The sequence below is a fragment of the Apis cerana genome, linkage group LG16 (genome assembly GCF_029169275.1).
Source record: "Apis cerana isolate GH-2021 linkage group LG16, AcerK_1.0, whole genome shotgun sequence".
Lineage (NCBI taxonomy): Eukaryota > Metazoa > Arthropoda > Insecta > Hymenoptera > Apidae > Apis > Apis cerana.
Window position 1 is genome coordinate 2,995,920 of NC_083867.1, and position 21,966 is coordinate 3,017,885.

General features: G+C 37.1%; 2 protein-coding genes and 2 long non-coding RNA genes across 8 annotated transcripts in view; 2 read left to right on the plus strand and 2 right to left on the minus strand.

The window, feature by feature from the left end:
* The window catches only part of LOC108000443 (eukaryotic translation initiation factor 5B), a 36,300-nt gene extending 27,008 nt beyond the window's left edge, over positions 1-9,292 (plus strand). For 2 of the 3 annotated variants that reach the window (XM_062086406.1, XM_062086407.1), the window contains one exon: positions 8,713-9,292. In XM_062086406.1, the coding sequence (XP_061942390.1) occupies positions 8,713-9,150 (438 nt within the window). In that variant the 3' untranslated portion in view covers positions 9,151-9,292. Of the gene's footprint in view, positions 1-3,311; positions 7,969-8,712 lie in introns of those variants that run through there. The other variant, XM_017060757.3, reaches the window with a different exon arrangement.
* Positions 1,174-3,043, minus strand: LOC133667478 (uncharacterized). The gene is made up of 2 exons (XR_009833029.1): positions 2,279-3,043; positions 1,174-1,961 (listed from the first exon to the last, which is right to left on the minus strand). It is a non-coding gene; the product is annotated as an uncharacterized LOC133667478 (long non-coding RNA).
* LOC133667482 (uncharacterized) lies at positions 8,240-12,405 on the minus strand. Its single transcript, XR_009833033.1, has 2 exons — positions 11,874-12,405; positions 8,240-11,708 (listed from the first exon to the last, which is right to left on the minus strand). It is a non-coding gene; the product is annotated as an uncharacterized LOC133667482 (long non-coding RNA).
* Positions 12,406-16,148: 3,743 nt separating this feature from the next.
* LOC108000234 (protein sprouty) overlaps positions 16,149-21,966 on the plus strand; it is a 34,752-nt gene continuing 28,934 nt past the window's right edge. For 2 of the 3 annotated variants that reach the window (XR_009833027.1, XM_062086410.1), the window contains exon 1: positions 16,149-19,763. The gene's annotated coding sequence lies outside the window, so the exon portion shown is untranslated. The remainder of the gene's footprint in view (positions 19,764-21,966) is intronic. The other variant, XM_062086411.1, reaches the window with a different exon arrangement.

The following is a 21,966-nucleotide window of genomic DNA, read 5'->3' on the forward strand; positions in this document are numbered from 1 at the left end:
ATAATGCGAAAGCATGAGAGGTTAGTCACTGTTGAGGTTAGTCACGAGTAGTGATGGGATCAAAATTTAATACATACTTATAAATCTAAATTAAATTTGAGAAACAAAAGATTTCATAGAATTACTACTAATAAAATATACTCACAAGTATTTCGATATTAAAATAAATCGAACTTCAAATTATAATCGAATTATAAAAATCGGAAAGTTATGATTTTACAATTTTACTATTTACGAAAATTGATTTGACGAATGGGATCAAATGTCTAATAAAATTCGTAAAATTTCTAATCCATTTAATAATTTTAAAATATTTAATCGCTTATGAGAAATCTTTATTAACATTGGGCATTAATCAAAAATAATTATAACAAAGCAAAAATTTGTATAAGATATACTTGAAATTCTGATATATTTCATTATTCAACAAGTTTTTCTTATAAATCAATAACATGCTTGATTTTTTAATCTTTTGAATAATAACAATTTTATACTTTATATTTCACCTTTTACATCTAACCTAACTTACCATTTCCGTATAGCTTCACATATTGCAAAATTTTCCGAACGAAAAATCGTACGTTTATTCGTATACTTGATTCCATCGCTACTCGCGAGGAAAGAAGGACCGATTACGAGGCTTTCGAGAAGCAGCTGCTTCGAAAGAATTCGATCGACAGGTGGTCTCGGCCGTTGATGAAATTCCCTAGAGTGTACATATATATATATATTTTTTTTTCCCCTGGTGTCGGCCGATTCCGTACAGCTTTGCAATTTTCATCGAAATCAGAGACGAGCGAGACGGAAACGATCCTTATTAGTATGCAAGACTTTGGTCGAAAAAGGAAGATGCACATCCGGCAGCGATCAGGCGTCCACCATCGACTTCCGGCCTTCGCAGAACTTCCCATCCTTCTCTTTCTTCCTTCCCCTCGCCTTCTTTCTTTTCCGCCTTCCGGTTCGGATATCGGCACCGAATCGATCGCCGTACTTTAATGGAAGCGGATATATAATGTGCTCGACACGCGTCCCGTTCCCATAGATCGGTTTATACTGAACGAATTATACTGTTCCGTGAAATAATATTTTCAATATTTACTTTTATATAGTCTCGAACCGCGGGGAAAGGTTGTATCGATATCCGTAATATTGATTTAACGAAGTCGCTTTCCGGACGCCGAGCAGGACGGTCGCGTTTCTCTCTGCTCCTCGAATATTATTATCGCGTGAATAATTATTAATAAATTAAATAAGTATTGTAAAAAGGAATCTATAAATGAAGAAACATTTTGGGGGAGTGTTCGCGCAGTAATATATAATTTTTTAACTTTTTTCCCATCTTTTTACATCTATTCTCGTGAATGATAGAAAGTAATAATTAAATTTCTAACTTCGTATTCTATATGAAATTTAGAAATTTATTACATAATTTTTATTGAATGATTAAACATATTCTTTTCAAAAATATATTTTTCCGTAATCGATTGTCAAATTATCGCGTCCCCTTCAATTCGTAAATCAATTCGTAAAAATGATTCTTAATAATATTTTCCGTCAGAAATATTTCAAGATAATTAGTACAATTGGATGAAAAATATCACAATTATTAAAAAAAAAAAAAGGATTTTCCGAGAAAGTTGATCGCCGAGGATGAGTATCGTAGCAAAAATTCCCGTGTTTAATAGCATCAATTTCGTTTCCTCTATCTCTATACGAACTTTCCGGCCGCGCACGCGTATTCAACAACCGTGCGAGCACTATACGTGCACAGCATGGTCTGGCTTCGGCATCTTTGTGTGCTCCCAAGGCGAGCGGAAGTCGTCGTTACCGTTTGCTTCGTAGAATCGATTCCCCGGAATCACCTTGTTCCCACGATGATTTGTCGGGCGACAATTTTATGAATTCGACCTTCCCGGCTTCCACGTTTCTTTCCTTCTCGAATTCTCCGTTCCGAATTTTTCCTAATTTAAAATCGCTGTTATATAAAACCTCGATTACGAAATTTAATGTGATAATACATAATCGTGGTATGTATCTTTGAATCGATTTTATAGAATTGGAAAGAAATGTGTCATCCAAGAGTCCATAAACTTAATCAAATGTTATTAAAATTTCAATCGAAATAAACATTCTTTCATTTAAATCTAACTAAAAATTATTATTATCGATGGTACTAATTTTTGATGGATAATCGAATTAAAAATTAAAGAAATTCTTTCTAGTTAATATAAAAAAAAATGATTCGAAATTTTTGACCTGGAGCGTAGATACGACTTACGTGTTGAGGTATCGAACTCGTCGTCGATCGTCAGGCAATATAGGAAAACGTGCGCAAAGGTTTCACGAGAAGGACCCTTTGCCGTTCGTGCAACGTTGCACGGTTAGTTACAAAGGGTGCGAGGCGTATGGGAGAACGGTGGACGAGGACAAAGCTATGAAACATGAATGGGAACGAGAGAGAGAGGGAAAGAATTGTACGGTGGAAGAGCTGCGCGGTGTGCGTGCGCGCGTGCGAAAGAGAAGTGAAAAGCTGGGATGAACGGGTGAGAGAGAGAAAGGGAGAGCGTGCAGCGGACGAATACGAGAAGGAAGAAGAGAGAGAGGAAAGAAAAAGAGGGAAAGGTAAGGGAACGAAAGGGGCGGGAGGGAGTGAGAACGAGGTGGAGAGGGAGAAGCAGCAGGGGCGTGGCGGGAGGCAGGCGTCCTCAATAGCCGCGTAAAACCACCATTGTGACCGATCCATGAATGAAACGGGACTTCCGGCCGGGAGTGGGGGCGGAAACAGTTGTAAAGCGTTACGTTAGTGAATGGACCGTGTGCGCGAGCATGCGCCTGTTCTCGCGAAAACCGATTCAAGGAAATTATTCGTAGGAAGAGGAACACGATTAAAACGATCTTTCCATTTTCTAACCTGTACAAATATCTTTGCACCTCCCAGCTCTTTCTTTATATCCACTCGCGAGGATATAATAATATAGATTCGAAAAAAAAAGTATTTCATTTTCTCTTACGAACCGTATTTCGTAAGATAACTTTTCGTTCGTATTTTAGACACATCGATTTTAATTCGAATTTAGAAAAGTTTAATGAATAAAAATTCGATGTACAGAGAATTCTTTTTAACGATTGAAAGTATTTAACAATCGAATGGTCGAATTATTTTTTATAATTTTACAAAATAACGTGTGGAATATCTCGATCATGATGATTAAAAAAAATACATAATTACAGAAATTGAGAAAATTCGATCGTAAAAATTAAAAATCGTTGAGATTAATCAATAAAAACGTTGCCCATCGGCTCTGTTACAGATAAGCAGGCAGAGCATAGACGCCTGCAAGGAATACTTCAGGGACGATCTGGTGAAAACGGATTGGCAATTGATGGTCGAACTGAAAAAGCTCTTCCAGATACTCTAGGACATGGTGGACGATATGAAAACTAGAATCGAACCATTATCGATGGGTTCACCGGGTGATGAGCATAGAAATGTGGGCTACGATTATCAAGCACACGTACCATCTGTTCGTTGTCGATCATTCACACGAATTGTAATATACACGTCGAACTTTTTGATTTCTCTGTCTTTCTCTTACGCAATTAATCAGCGCACGTCTCTCTTCATCCTGTGATCCCTCGAAACGTTTTTCTCAGGTTCCCCTGCACGTGATAAATCCCTCTTTTTTTCGATAAATAAAGCTGGAGAAAACTCGCTGAAAGCCAGAAATCACGCGGGATTATCATCCGTATTTTTTTTTTTTTTTATTTCGATTTGAATTATTTCGATGTATTTAAAATTATTTTGTCTTGTCGAGACATATATATATATATATATGTTCGTCGATATTTTTAATACCGTTTTAATAATGTACAGCGACACTGTACCATATTACAATAGAAAATACGAAATCAACAGTTGGAAAAATCTTATATAATCACGTATAATATAGTCATCGAAGGTTATTTTTTAATATAGATAGTGGATAACAGTTGAGAACGAGACCGCGCGATTCTATTCGGGAAAAGCTTTGCAGCAAGTGATGAACGATTCAAGCTTTGTAGTACTTAATCACCGATTTCACCGCTGACACACGCAACGAACATGGAACAACAAATACAAAATGTTGTCCACCTGATTCGCATTAATATTTGGAACGACTCGTGCCATTATTGCTGTGTATATTCGTCTCTTATATCATTGATCGTTTTTAATATATTTGAGCATTATTATATAGGAACATAATTTTTATTTTTAATGATATGTATAACTGATTTGTGCACGATACGTGATAAATACAAACGGTACGCAGAGTTTTTATTTTAGCAAAAATAACGGATATTTTTGACATTTGGAATTTCACTGAAACAAAAATACTTAATTATATTTATTTCCATTGTACTATTATATTATTATTATTATTGTTATTATTATTATTATTATTATTATAATTATTTACAATTACTTATATTATAAATATACATTACTTATATTATTAATATGATATGTAATATACATTATTATAGTAGTTATAATTATAATTACTATATATTATAATATTATATATTTTTATTTATTTGTATCATATCATTATAATCACTTGTCTACTATATAGCGAAATTTAACGAAAAATATTTGGGTTTAACTTATTTTATTATTATTATTATTATTATTATTATTATTAGCTTATTAGTGTTTATAAAGCAAATATAAAAATTCCTATAATTTACTTGGTAAATATTTTTTCAACTTTGATCATTATTTAATCCTTTATCGCTTATTGTGCATTGTAAATTTATACATTAATTAAATGCTGTTTATGTTCCTATAAAAAAAAAAATGTCCAAATATATTAAAAAATAATTAATTCAATAATAGTGTAATAAGAAACAAATATATGGAATAATAATTTTCATCACGTTATACCGTTTAAATATCAATGCGAATCGTTGTGCATAGATAACTGAATTATTTTTAACGCGTACAATTGAATGTCGTTAGTTAACCGCATCTTAATCAACCGGACGTAACCTCTCGATTATGACAAATCGAGATGTCACAATAAAATAAACTAGATTTCGCGATAGCAGATTCGATAGTGTAACACACAACCGAGAAATACGTATAGTTTGCATGTAGTTATAAAAAAAAAATCGCATATATATGTTGGAAAATATTTTTGAAATTAGAAGACGAGATTTATCTATTGAGTCAAACAAAGCTGAACGAAAAGAAAGGAAACTAAAAAAAAAAAAAAAAAAACAGAATAAAGCTAAATCGCAATTGTTTTTATCTAGGATCCAAGAATTTGTAATGTATGGAAATTAATAATATCCTAAAGATATTTAAAAAAACTGAGAGAAAAGTGGGGCCTTGAAACCAATAATATTACGTCTACAGGTCCCAGATTTTTCCGTACGAACTTCGCTATTAATGAATCTTAAAAAAAATAAAAAAAAATAAAAAGAAATAAAAAAATAAAAAAAAATAAGAGAGCAATATTTAAAAATATTTCGTAATGTAATCTATAAATATTTTATTAATAAGTTATAAGAAAAATATGAAATGTGTTGTACAACACTATCAATATCTACATTTTCATTTCAAGATGTTTTATAGATATATCTATGTAATCGATGTATTATTGAATTTAATATCGTTGCAATTTTAATTAATCGTTTTGTCTAATTTTTTTTTTTTATATCCGATGTTGTAATTAATTTTGTAATTTTATTTTAAAAATGTGTATCTGCGTAATCGAAATTAAGAAATAACGAAATGTTCAAACATATCGAAGAGGTTAAGTTGTCTTTTGTGTTACTTTACGGAACAAAACAAAAGTGAGGTTAACTTGATTGTTTTCCGTTATATAACGAACCAGTATACAAACGGTCTACATATATCTTACGATTAACCGAAAGAAAGAAATAATATCATTGTACTTAATCTTTCATTTCAGTTTTGATACAATTTTTAAATGAAATGAATCAATGAATTGTCTGTTACATTAGATTTTAATCTCATTTTTAATTATAAAATCTACTGACGATGTTTGTACAGAAAAATCTGAGACATCCCGTATATAATGTTTTGAAAAACGAAATAATAGAGAACATACGAAATATGATTCGTGCCCAACAAAGTCTCGGACAAGAGCTAAGGAAGAAGAAGATGAAGAAAAATCGAAAAAAAGTAAGAGAAGTCCTTATTAGCGTTTTCTAGTTTCCGGTCACTTAGATCTCTTGAACTAGCCGTCGACGAGTGAACGAGTTTCGTCCGATACTACCTCGCATGCGGTTGCGCGAGGCGAACAAGGCGGTGGCTGTTCGAACGAAAAGGGAACTTCCGTCTTCTCTCTTTCTCCTCTTCCCGCGATGATTCGACCGCAACGATTCCTCCCGTTTTTGCGATCGATCTTACGTCACACGCTCTGGTTTCCTTGCACCCGATTACTGTGTTCAAGCCGTGTCTTTTTCGGGCTAGTTTCTAGCAAAGTTGCTTTGCTGGTTTAAAATGAAATCGCGATCAAGCAAGGATTATACAATATCGATCAAAAATTTGGAATCACTTTCTTCTAATTTTATCGTTAAATTGAAATTAATTTTACAGATATCGGTTCATTTAGAATTTTTCAAGATAAGAAAATTCTAACCTATTCTAACTATTCTTTAAATATCGAGTTAGATTTTATGGAATACGTTAATGATTTCAAACGTTTGATCGATAATGTATATTCCTTATTTTTTTTCTTCTTCATTTTTTTCTCGAATTTGTTGAAAAGAATTTAAAGTTTTAATCAATATTTCTTTATATAAATCGAATGAAAGTCTTTTATACAATAAGGGAAAATTGGATAATATACTCTATTTTCAAATTCATCGAGAGGAAAATTATGAGAAAACAAATACAATTAATTATTTTATTATATTTTTTTTTTTTCGTGTTTCAATATCTTTTAATCTATATAACATGAACAAAACACATATTGTCTTGTCTTATATCTGAAACTACACCTGTGTTTAATCAACATTGATTTATAACCTCAGATAATAGAATATTTTGAATATAAAATATAGAATACCGTTCTCATAAAACGAATTTATTAATGATATACAAATTGAAATTGTTTATCCATGTCAAATTCGAAAACCAATGAAACTTTCTCACTAATTCAATAATAATTGCACTTGTCATATACTTGTCATATATTTGTGTACGATTGAAAAATGTTCGAACTTATTGTGTCGCCATCTACGCAACTAAAACAATGTGTGTTTCGTTAATAGAGGTATGTTACCAAATTTTCCCCTATAATTAGTTCTATATCGAGAAGATTTAATTACGAGACAAAAAGAAGAATGTGCAATAATAAATGTAGTGGCAATATACGTATAATTTGAAAAACAAGTTTAAACAAATACTTTTTGCAATGTTAGTATATTAAATTATGAATGTGCGTGTAATCTTAACTTCCAACTGTATTATGAGTTATAACTAGATACATTCTAGGAGGTTAGGCGGAGGAATGATACGATAATAGTTATGACGACGAATTTTGTCACGAATGGCAAACTCGTCTGAGTGTCGGTACTCACGATCGATTCGTGGAAGCAGAAGCGTGTCTCGCATACAGTTTCCGACGTGTTTCCGGTTTCGCTGTTCGAGAACACACGTGCGAGGAAAAGAAGAAAGAGAGACAGAAAGGGGAGTAGGTGTGTAGATACGTGAACAGAAGGAAAACAGCGAATGAAAGAGTGACTGAGAGATCGAGAGAAAGAGAGAGAGCGTATGTATGTGAGAAAGAAAAAATAAGAGCTAGGAGCAAAAAGGTAAAACGATGTTACATTAGAAGAGAAAAAAAAGATATACGAGAGCCTCACGTGTTTTGTATATGTATTCACTTTGTATAAGATAATCGAGCGAATTATCGCGATAAAAATAAAGACCACAAGTTTCACAAGAAAAAAAAATAATAATCGATCGGACATTTGCGGTCGAGTGTATCAGTTTAACCTTCTTCCTGTTTTTGTTTTTGCCTACAGTGTCACGAGGTTCCAGAGAAGTTCGTAACGGATATTCAATGAGATTCTCTTGCATTTTCCAATTACACTGATTTTAACGCTTGATCGATTATTAAGGAAACGAGAAGGAACAAATGTTATTTATTTAAGAACGTGGAATAATTTTCAACAATATGCATATATATTATTATTGGTTAAAAATATAGAATTCCTTTTCCAATTTCATTTATCTATTATCAATTTTATTATTAACAAGTGTATTATTATATATGCATCTATAATAATTCCATTTATAATAGATTCTGATATTACTTTTCTTTATTAAATTTTTGATTAATAATATACATTTCAAAGTGGAAGGATCGCAAAATTGTGAAAAAAAAAATTAGAACGATATACATAATTTCCGTTCTTAATTCAAAAAGGTTAAAAATGATGAGATACCGGAAGACGAGCAATGTATGACCATCGAATACTTAAAATTCTCCGAGGAGATACCATGACTCATTAATTTTTTAATGGTAGGTATAACTGTTCCACTTCCTTTTCGCCAGTAAATCGGTAAATTTGAAACATAATTAGCGAAGGAACTCGAAACGAGGCTATCGTCATTTTGTGCACCATGCATACAGGAAATGCATCCGCGTCGAACGCCGAGCGCAATGCACTCACATTCCTTTTTTTCCGTTTCAGCCCGTATGTATCATCGATTTTCGAGACGGCAAGCAGAATTCTCTCTTACCGACGTTCCGTTTCTTCGCTTCTCCTCTTGACCTTACACGAATCTCCTTTTCATCGAATCTACGTGTGCTTCGAGATTCTGCCAATTGGAACTTATGTAAGTCGTTTAATCGGTTTACCGATGCAGCCTCTGTACGCATTTACTACACGCTCGTATGCGTAAGCGTAAGTGTGCACGCTCATTTCCTTCGCTTCCTCTCCTCTCCTCGTCCCCCACCCTCGTACCCGCCCTACCTTGCCTATCCCTCGCTAATACTCCGAATCATCGATACTGGATGTTACACTTGTTCAATGATAGGCACGAGCTTTGGAACAAATTTTTTATTAGTTATTAGTTTGCTTCATTCATTTTACATGTATTATATAATAGTGATTAATGAAAATATTTGAACAGTTGTCCTAGAATGTTTTTAATGTAAAACTTTTTAATAATTCGTCAGTATTGTATAGAGATATATCAGATATGATATTAAGATTATACAAGAAATCGTAGCACGAGGGAATAATTCTTGATTTAAAGATAAATCGGAAATATAAAATAAAATGAAATTATATTTTAGAGAAAATTAAAGTTTAAAGATTTCTTGGTTATGTGTACATTTAAATATATTTTGTAGAATGACGTAGATGAACTTAATCGAATTTTTTAATTGTAAACATAGATCGTAAATGATCGTGAAAGATCGATCGTGATTACGAAAATGCAGTCGCGATCGAAATCGGTCGGTTCGAATCTTTTCCTACGCAAGTCAGAAAATATGTCGTGTCCTTGCTGGGAGCAACCGAGAGCACCAAGTCGGCACGCCAAGCGGCGCTCAATGAACACACGTCATTTCGAGTCATTCATGCATCTGCAGGTTGTCCTCGCGCGTCTATACGCAATACACGTGACTGCGTGTGCGTTAGCGATGGGAATGATGACCTCGCAAGTGATGTATCATACTTTCGTGGAAAGTGCATATTTAATCCTCTCTCGATTCTCTTCTAATTCCTCCTCTCACAATTTAATCGAGTAATCGAAACAAGATACACTATATTTGCTCAAAGTTTCTTTCTAAAATTAAAAATACTCAAAATAATTGATAATTTTGTGATGTAAAAAATATAATATAATTGCATCGCGTTCCCCGATTTCGCATTGGAAGTGCATTAATATATTAAACTCGTCGGTATCGATATTTTAAGAACGAGCGCCACCTATATATCGTTCTTTAATCGATAGGAAGGAGCTTTCGAGATATCGAGCCCACCAAAATGACGAACGAACACGAGTGTCGCGAATACTACTGCATTACTATATATTTATCGGTGGTTATCATAATGGCGTATTACGTATCGTCTGTGAAAAGTATTATATAATTTGTTTTCCTCAAATTCGTCATTCACGTAATATTTATAATTCTTGATTAATTCGGTCTGTACTATTTAACCATATATCATGTGATCGCGGGATGTTTGTTTACTAGCTTCCTCGACGGACAAATTGTTATTTTTTTTTTATGCTTTATGAATATTCATTTGAAAAAGAGAAAAAAATTCTTGACATGTGTAAAAAAAAAAAATGTGGAATTGATAGAAAAGCTTCGAGACTCGTGCCGATCGAATTATTTATCTCTTTTAACTTGGTAATTTCAAGGTCGCTCTCGGTTTTTTTAAAGCCTATATTTTTGCGCGAATAAATTATCTTAAATACAACATTTAATTTTTTACTAAATTTGATCGAATATTGACCTTTCCGCGGAAATAATCAATTTCTTTTAAGGTTAGAAAAAGAAAATTGATATTTTTATAATCATCGAAGAAACATTTCAGAATTATGTACACTTCTCTTCATAAATAGAACGATTGATATACAAATTATTATTACATAAAATGACGTTTGTTGATAAATTTAAAACATTCTTAAAATAATTAAAAGTTTATTTACGATGTGGGATGTTGCTTTATGTGATCATGTAATCAGACCAATCCGAGAAGAATATAGAAAATCATAAAAACATTTATGAATACTTTTACAAACTAATTGGAAAAATAATAACCGCAAGGTAATGAAAAAATTAATAGCTAAAATAGCAAGATTAATAAAAACGGTTATAAACGGTATGTGTATTGATATTTTGCGTAATAAAAGGTATGAGAAAGAGAAAACAATGGTTGAAAAAAAATTACGACTGTTAAAAATATTAAGTTTCTTTTTAATATTATAAAAAATTAAAAATAAGTAAATAAAATTTGTCATCAAATATATATAGAAAGATTCATCATACGAACAAAGATTTCAATTAATTTTTCTTTCATTTTTTAAAGCAATTGGTCCAGAGAAAAAAAGAGAATGAAAAATAATGATAAAAGAAAAAGAGTCAATTTTTCACAAATCTTAGCAAAACAAATTGAAATTATTGCGGTAAAAAGATTGTACCGCAAGAATAATTCAGGTATGTTGCGAAAATTTTATCAATATTTTATAAAACTATTTAATATGTACTAATACGTTATAAATAAAAATATGTATATCCAAGAAATTAAAATATTACCATTAATGATTGTTAATGATTTTTGAATGTGAGTGTAGATTGCCGTATAGTCAGTCTAGCTAGCGCACGTAAGTACTATTCACTGATGTACGGCGTGTATTTATCCGTAGCTTAGGTCACGAAAGATCGCGTAGATAGTTTTACATGTGCTCAGAAAAATGTCGTATCGTTATCATTTGTCTCACTTCACCCTTCGCTCGTGTCTTTGACTCCGGGTTCTTTCCGTTTCATTTCTCTTCACGTGACTTCGTTTTGATTCAACAATACATTTTCAATTCGAATTGATATATTTCTTGACATATTGGTAACCGAAAATCATATGTCATTTCAAATCTAATTGATTTCCGTTGATGTGGTTTTACAATCATTCTATTTCTTTGATTTCTCGTTTAATAACGGAATTCTGGCGTTAATCTATTAAAAACACTATACTATAGTAAATTTATCATTTAATAAGATATAAATAAAGAATTAAATAATTCTCCAAATTTAACTTTAGAAAAAAAGTTTTTCGATTAAGTTAGGTTAAGAATTCGATCTCGATCTAATTTTTACGCTTTTAACCAAAATTTGCTTTACCTTTGATCGCAGAATTCGTGAATCGAAGAAGAATCATTGCATCGATTTCGATTTTTTTTTATTTGCAAGATTTTTAAATTCGATAAGAGTACCGAGTCATTTACCATGACCGTTCGATAAAATTGCAACGATATATCGCAGTGCTTTCAATAGCGGCATTCTTTCGTAGGAACAACTCGATCAAGGTCAGCCAGCAAGCGAGACGAGAGAAGGAACGACAGAAATGTGTCTTAGTATGTCGTAGGTTACAAATCGTCCAGGCGAGAGAACTGTAAACAGGCGTAAGGTTAAACGGGTGGTACACACTTAAGTGCATTAATGAACGCGCTTAAGATACGCGGCGTGCCGCCGTTTAAATATAGGCTAAACCAGTGTTTCTCAGCCTATTCGTTAATGTAGCCCCATTTGAAGGTTCAAGACTTTTACGTCACGACTATATCGCGCTGATGCTTGCCGTGTAAACGATATCGTGAGAACGAAGCGCTCGATCCTTCGTGCGACAAACTTGAAAGTAACTAACTCAGTTCGCGATTTGATATCTCGAGAGATGCACAAAGAAAGTTTGATATAATTCGATCTAATTTAATTAATCGATATTCCAATTTCCAATTTATACAAAAATAAGTACACAATAAGCTATCGTAAAACATACACAATATTGCAAGACGATATTAAGGTTATGTAATTTTGAATACGAGGCAAAAAAGATTGGCTATATAACTTTTTCAATTTCGAATGAGTGTAATCTTAAATCTTTACATTGGTGGTTTATAACCGTAGTGAGAATTTTAGGTTATAATCGTAAGGAAGAGTATATAGGTTATAATTATAGTGAAGGTTTTAGGTTAATTTATTTTGTGAGCAATGAAACGAAGCAACCTGTGCTGGATTTTCTCAAACTTAAGTTTGTATTTGAGAATATAAATTAGTATATGAAAGAAAGCTAAAACAAGGTATTTTACAATGAAAATTTTTTCATGAGATCTACTAGGGTCAATTCTTAATTTAATCTTCAAACACATTGTCATTTTCAATTATTCATTGTTAGCAGTGACTCGTTATAATTCATACATGCTGGTTTTATGTTTTCACGGAGGAAAAAATCTCTGGATAATGTTTTTTTGTTCGAGCTCATGCTCGCAACGGAACGATTAGTAAAGGGAACGGAACAACCGAACTGTCACGAGACGGGCAACAATATGGAGCAAAGATAAGAATGCGGAGGAATAAAATTGCGAGAATGAGGATAACTTTCGCCGTCGTTTGATGTTCAGCTTCACGATTCAAGATTAATTAGATAATTAATTTTTTACGATCGTTGAAATCGAAAAATAACCAAAATCGGAGCAATGCGAAAATACCATTATATTCTTAATTTGTTCTCGTTCCTGTTTATATAGAAAAGTAACGCTTCTATTTTATTAGAAGTTATTTTATTAGAAGTTTTACACGATATTTCAGAACAAAATATACAGATTTATTACTTCTGTCGACTTCCCTTTAGTCTTTGACGAATAAATCGTGGATTATTTTTGAACATATCAAAAATTTTACACAGATGAATTTATATATTTCATTTCATAAATATCGTCTACTTTTGTTCATTTTGGAACGGTTGAAAAAATAATATAACGATAGACGATCCTGATCCTTATTTATATCGGTTCATTAAAAATTTATACTGACAAAAATTAAATGTAAAGTAATAGATTCAAAAGTATTCTAATTTTCTCGATATTTGTTAAATTTGATTAAGCTAAAATGAAGTAAATATTTTTCAACATGATGAAAATTACGAGACGAATGTGTCTCCGTTGGGAGATACGTCAGAACGTCCTATTACCACGCTAGGAAAGGTGATCATCGAACGTAAGAGGGAAGAGAGGGGATTCGTCGGTTGGAACGAGAGGGGGAGGTAGGACGAAGCGTTTCCACACCGGATATCCTCGAATCCGAGGGAAGTAGTGCACACGATTCGCATCGCCACGCCCGTCATACAGAGAATATATATTTATATTATTATTAAAAATTCGCCTTCCTTATTATATATATATATATATATGTTATTATAAATTTAGTGAAAAAAAGTGACAATGAAAAAATATGAAAAAATTATTGGATTAATTGGTTAGATCTGATTTGCTTAAATTAATTGCATCTCAAAAAGTCGAATATTGCACAAGAGATGTAGACATGTATATATCGGTGTCAAGATCGACTCGTCTTATCTTGATGTTTATCTTGATGTTTACCGCAAAGATTTTAATTTTCATTCCATTTTTATGGCATCTATAACTCTCTCGAGATACCACTTGCAGAAAGAATAATTTCGCGGAACTTTGGAGAACAGAGCAATGTTTTGTTTCGACGAAATATTAATACGAGAATATTCCATTGACATTTCAATGATATTAAAAATTAGGGTTCGTTCTCACTTCCAGATTCTGACCGTTCCAAAATGGATCAGATTAGACGTTAAACAGCGAAATAAACGAATAATTTCGTGGAAACCTTGAACCGTCTTCTCGGCTAGCTGTTCGTATGCATGCGCGGAGAGCATGATTTGCAGCAACGTCGGTGCATACCGCATTATTAGACGAGTCTGGCAAGTCGCGTTTCTAGATCACGTTTCATTGCTCCCTTCAATGTCGTCTCTTTTCTCAACTTTTTCAAAATTTGTCCTTTATTTATTCGTCGTACTGCGTTTCATTCTCGATTCCCTGTCGTAAATTTCGAAAAACGCGATTTGCAAATCAATCGATATGTTCACATTCAATACGTCCCGCTTCACGCATTCAAGATTAGAACAGTGGCATTTTTGCATGGAAACCGGTTCACTGTATTTAATGCCAAGTACCAAGAGTCGTCACTATCGATGCGTTTCATAAAATTCTATACCAATCCTTGTGTACGTTCCCGTTTCTATTATTATTCCGATTTTTATTATGATCTTGCATTCTACACGTAAAATGATATATATATATTAAATGGGATGTCTTGTCCTTTTACCGTTCTTCTCCAATCATTGATATAAGCATGGATCAAATAACGCTGGAACGTTTGGCAGATAACGTAGTTAAAACTCGAGGACAAAAGCGTCGATTTTGGAACGTACAGGAACAAGCCACAAAAATCGTCCACTAGAGGGGAAAGAGCGCGACGTGATGCAACCTGGTGTATTTATGGTAATTTTATTTACAGGAGTTCGGTCGATTTATCTTGACAATATTCCGCTCGTGATTTGAAACATGCGTGTCCGATTAATACCCGAACTGCTGCGCTGCCTGCTGTCCCAACTATGAGTGAAACAAAGAGAACCGATATGGAAACGACAAGGACAGCCTGGTTTATGCTCACTGTCTGCCTTACAACAGGGAGTGGGAGGAGGAACACGCACACACGGCCGCATAAATAACGTGACACAAACACAGAGATACGGTGCGGACTTACGTGTAAACGAAGAGAGTGAGACAAACAGAGGAAAGAGGATGGTTATACAGGTTGTAAAACAAGAACGACGAAGACGAAAGAGGATGTAGTCGGCGGACATTTACGAAGAGAACCGAGTATCCCCGACATGTGGGAGAGCCCCGTAGTACAGAGAAAGGTATCGGTTTTACGACGTTCGATCACCTGAACGAAGATTTTTTAATCATGGAGCAAAGAGAAAATTCGAACAAGCGGAATTATCATTCTCTTCGATATCCTTCGATTAATAAACGATTGTTCCTAAGTATGTTCTAACTCGTCGTTTCTCCGCAAATAATATTTCGTTTTCGAAAATTTATACCACGATGAATTTGTTACTTTAATTAATTAATTACATTTTTTTTTACATAATACATTCGATTATATTTACGCAAAAATTCTCAATTTTTAAATTATATTCCATTAGTAAGATTAATTATCAATTAATTGATTGAAAAAAATGACAATAGCGAAACAAAAGTTATTTTAATAATTGGCGTATCGAAAAAATAGAAGGAGTAGAGCATAGTGGAATATCATTAAAAAAAAAAGAGTAGAATGTAATCATATATCGTAGATTAGACGCGGTACACGTGTACGAAAGTACGACGAAAAGTACGTGGAACCTGGATGAACAGAAGCAGCCCTGGTCGCACAATACGAGCATGAATGAAGTATCGCGGCTGGCTCGCGGGGTACGGTATACTCGGATGAAACAGGGTGAAGCGACGAGGGGGATCGCAGGCGTCACTGTGCTTTCGTGGCGGTGAGGTTGTTGCGACGTATGTATACGCGTTTACGTGTAAACGATCACGCACGTATGAGTGAACGCGCGCATATGCAACTTTCGGTATGATCGAATGCGCATGCGCATCGCGCGCACCCCACCCACAGACAGACAGGCCGCTGCTCCGCTGTTTGTAACAAGCAGAGAGTCTAGAACGCCACACCAGCGTCGAGCGCAACCGGCCTCGGCTTCAAACAAGACACGATTATACTCCTGCTGTGAAAACGAACGGTATACGGTATTGAGAAAAAAGAACGGACGATATTATACGTAAGAAGGAAAAGAGGAAAATAAAAGAGATCGGTAGTGTACGCGTGCGCGTTATTATATATTATATTTCGTTGTTTCTCGTCAAGCAGACCAAATGATGAGTGTTCGCAAAGATTTTCTGTGAAAAACAGGAAAAAAGGTTCGTTCACCTTTCTGTTCGAGAGTTGTCGGTATACAATCATATCTCTGCACGATTGGTTGCATATTTGGATTGTGTGCGATATTCACCGAGAACATAAACGTGTACACTTTATATTGAAAATTGAGTGTAATTTGAAGTGGCGAAACGAAAAGAATCGATGGAAACTCGGCGGTTCGAAGATCGATTCGACTATCGACCGGCACGGCAATACGAGCGAACGTGAAAAAAGTTGGAAGAGAGGTTAGAAAAGACAAGTAAGAGTAAAGATTGTGTCGTGTACGTGATTGCGAAGCCCGAAGGAATACGTGGTCGAAGCAAAAAGCGAAAAAAGTGCCGAAGAAAGAGAGAATAAAAGAAGAAGAGAGAGCAAGAAGGAAAAGGCGAGAAAATAGAGGTGTTGAGTGGTGGGCCTGCGAGCCGGACAGTACGTGCCTGGGCTGCGCTCGCACGATCTACACCGGCATGGCCGCCGAGGCCAGCTGAACTTTTTCTTCTCTCTCTCTTGCACGACGATCGTTGCTCCCACCCACTTTATGCATCTTTCTTCCTCCCTTCCTTCTTTTCTGTCTCATTTCTCTCTCTTTCTCGTTCTGTCAATCCTTCTTCGTCTTCGTTCACGCTTCTCCCACTTCTTGACTGTCTCGTCATTTCGTCTCTTTTTTTCTTTCTTCCATCCAACTCGTTCTGACTCTCTTTCTCTTCCGTTCTTTGCTTAACGCAAGAGAGGACCGTGCGCCACGAATACCCAGACTCCTTGTGTATGCGTTCGCTTATGTGTGTATACGCGCAGTTTGCCAGCCATCGCGGGGAAATCGAGTGGAGGCTTGCCATTCGAGAAAATCAGTGAACGCAAGCGAACCCCTTACAACTACTGCTATTTAACCACGGACACATGCGTCAGATTTATCGCGGCAGTGGTCTTCATAACTGATATCGTGATGTGCGTGTGTGATTCAACGTAAAAGTTGTTTTATTTGAATCACCGATGGAAATTAATTTTCTCGCATAAATAACGAAGGAAATAACGTGTATCATTCAGAGGAATGAGTGTAATGTGCGCGAAAGAGAAAAATACTGTATTGCGATGATTGCGACGTTGTTCGATCAAGTTGATCGCTATATCTACAATTAGATCGTTCAGGCACAAACACGACGCGATAAATGGTTGGTTGACTTTGAAATTTTATAACACGCGAGAACAGTGAAATTCCCGTTGACAGTCGATCAGTCAATCAGTCAGTCAGTCAGTCGTCAAAGTACGGGGCGACGCAATCAATCGTGACGCACCTGTCGGCATCGTCGTCGTCGGGGTGCTGGCTAGCAGTGGCAGAGAGTGTGGCAGTGTCTCGTATGCCGGCAGCAGAAGACGGAAGAATAACGGAGGGTAGAATAAAGGGCAAGCATCCAGCTCGGTGAAGTTTACGCACGAGGACGTACACGAGAGAGAAGAGAAGACACACGGAGGAAGAAGAAACGCTTCGAGGAAGAGGAAAGAAGGATGCGCGAGAAGGAAAACGTCGGTGAGGACCTCCTACTCGTTGCTTTTCCACGACGACGAGCAGTAGTACTGTTGTTCGAGGTGCGAGCCGCGTGACACGAATGCGAGAGTGTGAGAGAAAGGAGAGGCAGGAACGAGGGGGAGAGAGAGAGAGAGGAAGGAGATCTACCCAACAGCGAAGGCATATCCGGCCGTGGCATGTGCGCACGACAAGGACAGAGTGAAGTGGCTATTTCTGTGGAGCATAGGGGGCCGCTCGTATAAAATAAGCAGTGAATGAAGGAGCCTGTTTACTGGCAGACGGCCTACGCGAGATTCAGTCGTCGACTCTCTTTCTCTCGCGCTCTCTCTCTCTCGGCCGCGCACGCTAATCGTCGTTCCCTCGTGCCTTCTCTCTCTCTCTGATTTTCGCTCTCGCTCTCGCTCGAGCAGGCGTCCCGTAGCGGAAAGAGAAAGGGAAAAAGAAAGAAAGAGAGACGGACGCGCATCGTTGCCACGAGAGAGAGCCGTGTGTGTTCCCAGTGCGCGAGAAGAGTCCGCAGTGTATTCACCGGTCTTGTCCTGTCTTGCCTCGTCTCGACTCGTCTCGCCACCCCTTCCTCCTACCTCACCACACCTCGCTCTACCTCTCCTCACCTCCTTCACCTCATCACGCACCTTAGTACTCCATCGACACTCCGCCCTTTGCCTCACTTTGTCTCGCTTCGGCTTGCTTCCTCTTCTCGTGTTCCTCCGCTTCTCTCCACGTAACCTCGCCGCCTCACCTCATCTCTCGTCCCGTCTCGCTTTGCCTCGCCTCGCCCCACCTCGTCTTGGCTAGCTTTACCTCGCATCGCCTCGCGTCGCCTCGCCTCAGTTCGCCTCGTCTCACTTCGTCTCGTCTCGCCTCGCCACGACTCGACTCGACTCGGTTCGGTTCTCGTCTCCTCTTCCCGTGCTTATGTTTTTCTTGACAGAGCTCTACGCCGGAGTCACTGTGCCGCGTTCGCCGCTTTCGTTCCTAACCATGGAAATGTACCGATAATCCGTAGCTTTCGCAAGTTTCTCGTTCCTCTCATACGTTTTACCACACGTATACATCCGTACCGGAGCATGTGTTTACGTGCTGTGACGTGACCAGTGCGAAGAGAAGTGAACAATTTTTCGAGATTTCACGGTGCGCGCGCTTCACTTCCCATCTTTCTTTCTCGTTTCCCTTCCTTTTCGAACCGCGTGTTGTGTGCTCGCGGATTCGACGACGCGAAAAACAGTGAAAGAGACTACTGAAAGAGAGAAAAAACGAGTTTCTCGGCTCGCTTCTCCGATGAGTTCGTGCTCGTACACGTGCCACGGGGATTGGAGCAAGGGATAAAGCTAAAGCGGAAGATTTGCGGTTCTGTGAAGGATACAGGTGAAACGGAAGTGCCGAAAGTGTGGATACCTTGGACTACGAGCCGCCCCCGGTGCTGCCACCGCGGCGCCCGCCCTGGCCGTTCAACAGCCCGAGCAGCACCGCCTCGAGGTACATCGGGCAGCGCACCATCACCATCGCCACCACGTCCCCGTTGACACCGACGGCGGCTACGACGACTACCACGTCGACGACGCCACTGACAACGACGCTAGTATCGGCGCTGTCCGCCTCCCAAGGCTCAACGACCTCCTCGTCTGCGCGAGTGTCGCCGCAGCCGCCACCCTTGACGCCGCCCCAGTATCCTGCGCCTCCACGGCCCCCTAGTCGAAACGGTAAGTCTATAACTTTGTACCGTTATTCGACTTTTTTATTCTCACTCGATTATCCGTTCTACTTTCACGAGAATCGATCTCGAAAAGATCATACGGATCTCGCTCTTATTCGTTTATTGTTCGTTCCATTTCTAATCCCGGTTCAGGAGCTGATATATACGTATATCAGCACGCTAGAATCCTGAAAATTTTATTTTTAATGGCCATTTGAATCGAGTTTAACAATCTTTTCCACGATCAATGGATTATATAAAGAAAAAAGGAAAAAAACGGAGAATATATAATAATGAACGATTATTGAAATTTGTTTAATGACATTTTAAAAATTCGTTCGACGAAATATTCTGCATCAGGTATCTTGGTTATGCGTTTTTCAGAATTTTTTAAAGAATTTAACACTTTTCCCAGTTAATATAATATGAACTTGTTTCCGTTCGATCGACTCGGCGATCGAGAACAAGCGAGGTCACACGATTTCTTCGTGGTAATTTCATCGACGATCGAAGCGAGCGAGCGTGACTCGCCGTGGATTGAGTCACATTACGCTTTCATAGAGGCCAAGCCAGAAGGCACGAGCCGACTAGTGAATGAAATTTACCGATGTAGAAAGTTTGCGAGAAAGTCGCTGCCACCATTCCGTCCGTAACACCCGACACATTCTTCGTATTTCTTCCTTCGAGCACTCGGCTTCGTTACTTGCTTTCCTTCCGTTGATGGGAATGCCGATCTCGTAGGCAAGCCGCAGATGCTTTTATAGAAAGCTTATCGTAACTATTTACGAACGCATCGGGCGTGAATGATGAATTTCTCGGTGAAATTTCTCGATAATTTCAGTTATTTTGTATTGCAATTTATTTATCGTTCTCGTATCCACTAATGAGTCGATATTCTTCTCGAATGAATTGGATAATGGTGATAAGGAATGATGAAAGAGAAGGTGGACGTGTCAAATGACTTTTGTAGAACGTTAAAATAAAAATCTGACTCGGAGTAAACATCGGTCTTTATCTTGCGTTATCTCTACCGGAGTTGATTCGCAGACCTACGTTAACTGGATATTATTTATCTCTTCTTTCGATTATACACACCTTTACGCCTTGTTAAATTTTTCTCTTTCTCTCCTCTCTCTCTCTCTCTAAACTTGTCATAAAGTTAAACGCATTTACATTACGTATGCACGATTTATCAAAGTTAGCATCGATCGAAAACTTGGAGATTGTAATTGAATTAGTTTCATTGCTAGTTTCCTCTCTCTTCGTGCGGAATACGATCGGAATACACGCGCATGCGCAGAGCCGCGCATTCACACCGACTAACACAGCCGCGTCATTCGCTTCGAATGGCAATAGGAATGAATGCCACTCGTTTGACGTACCTGGTGAGTTGGTGCGCATGCGTCCGCGTGTTTGCGCGAACGTTTCACGCAAGGTTTTCGCATATAAATATTCCGATTTATCGGGTGCTCGAAGAATCTTGCGTATTTCCAAACACATGTTGGTTATTCCTCCGAGTTGAACGATTCTTTTCCGCAGAAAACGCGTGATCAATCGTGAGTTGTGAATCGAGATTACGAATAATATATTTGGGGAAAAAATTCTCGATCGAGAACGGCTTAGTCAGAACACTGGGTTATAAGATCTGACACGTAATTTTGATATCGTTAGATTAGGTATCGTAGATTAGGTATCTATCGAATAGACGAATGCGTAATTCGAAATCGTATGATCGCGGGTGAGATTGTGATTTTTTCGAATCGATTTGATATTTCTCCGTCGAAAGACGGAAGTGTATCGATCGATTCGAGATATCGAGGAATCGATGACGGAAAATTGAAGAATAGTAGTCTGTCATCCGCGTAAGTTCGTTGTTCGAACTTGGCACGAGTGTAGCGAAAAGGTGTGCTAGACTTTCAGGCCAACTTGTAGAGGCAGTTCGCACGGCGACTTGCGAGATATCGGCACGCTCACGCGCATCGTGACACAGATACACACGTTTACGAGCACACACGCGCGCAGCGTCGGTCTGGCATGAATGAAACCATGATTTCCACGCATGGCGCATAGGTAGGTGACTTGTCTGGCGCTATGCTCGACTCATCGATGAGAAAGATTAATATGCTATATCTGTGACAGAGATATTGAAACTAATTTTGTCTCGTTTTGCTTTCGTTTCTTTTTCATTCAACTGGCATATGAATCGATAA